The sequence below is a fragment of the Olea europaea genome, unplaced genomic scaffold (assembly GCF_002742605.1).
Source record: "Olea europaea var. sylvestris unplaced genomic scaffold, O_europaea_v1 scaffold38739, whole genome shotgun sequence".
Classification (NCBI taxonomy): Eukaryota; Viridiplantae; Streptophyta; class Magnoliopsida; order Lamiales; family Oleaceae; genus Olea; species Olea europaea.
Genome location: NW_019258212.1, coordinates 1 through 1090, shown reverse-complemented (window position 1 = coordinate 1090; position 1090 = coordinate 1). Strand labels below are relative to the sequence as shown.

Sequence of the window (1090 nt, the reverse complement as noted above, 5' to 3'; positions counted from 1 at the left end):
ATATAAGAGAGGCTTTACTTCTGTATCTTGATTCCTTGAGAGTCAACTGCATTAGCAGCCTATCATGTCTAATCAAATAGACCCTACTGTAGATCCCTATGGCTACATCGGCATTGCCCGGAATGTCGATGGCTCGATCACACGTATTTTTGATTTTTTTGCAAAGACTCCCGCTTGTTCTAATAATGATTCGATTCCAGTCCTCACCAAGGATATTCCAGTCAACGAATCCGGCAGCATTTGGATACGTGTATTCGTTCCCCGGAAGGTACTTGATTCACCCACCAAAGCCAAACTGCCTCTCATAGTTTACTATCATGGTGGAGGATTTGTCCTAGGCAGTGCAGCTGGTTCTATATGCTATGAATTTTGCACCAACGTCGCCGTTGAAATTCCGGCAGTGATAGTGTCGCCAGAGTATCGTCTTGCGCCTGAGCATCGCCTCCCGGCAGCCTACGATGACAGCATGGAAGCCTTGGAATGGATCAAAAACACCAGCGATGAGTGGCTAACAAATTATGCTGATTTCTCAAAGTGTTACCTTATGGGATCTAGTGCTGGTGGCAACATAGCGTACCACATTGGCTTACGTTCCGTTACATGCGTTGACCATCTCAGTCCTTTGAAGATCCAAGGGCTGATCTTGCATCAGCCATTTTTTGGTGGGACCCAGAGGACTCAGTCAGAGCTAAGGCTGGCCAATGATAAGATATTTCCTCCGTGTGTGGCTGATGTAATGTGGGAACTTGCGTTGCCAATGGAATTTGATCGTGATCATGAATATTGTAATCCAACTTTTGGAATCAAATCGGAGATGTTGGCAAAAATCAAGGGCCAAGGATGGAAGATTTTGGTGACAGGATGTGAGGGTGATCCATTGATCGACCGTCAGATTCAGTTGGTGAAAGTATTGAAAGAGAAGGGTTTGAGAGTTGCTGGTGAATTTAGTGATGGGGGATGTCATGGTTTCGAGTTCCATGATGCTTCTAAAGCTAAGATTCTGTTTGGAGTTCTTAAGAATTTTCTAACAATTTCGTGACTTTTTCTAGAAAATATGGGTTATGGTTCATGGGACTTTTCGGATTTCGAA

General features: G+C 44.2%; 1 protein-coding gene across 1 annotated transcript; it reads left to right on the top strand.

Moving 5' to 3' along the window:
- The first annotated feature begins 18 nt into the window (after window positions 1-18).
- LOC111387058 (probable carboxylesterase 120) lies at window positions 19-1090 on the top strand. The gene has a single exon (XM_023011576.1). It carries the CDS (start codon window positions 65-67, stop codon window positions 1037-1039), a length of 975 nt encoding a protein of 324 aa, XP_022867344.1. The 5' UTR covers window positions 19-64; the 3' UTR covers window positions 1040-1090.

Bases quoted from the DNA above. Each gene is read 5' to 3' on its own strand.
- LOC111387058 (XM_023011576.1), top strand. From the start codon at position 65: ATGTCTAATCAAATAGACCCTACTGTAGATCCCTATGGCTACATCGGC.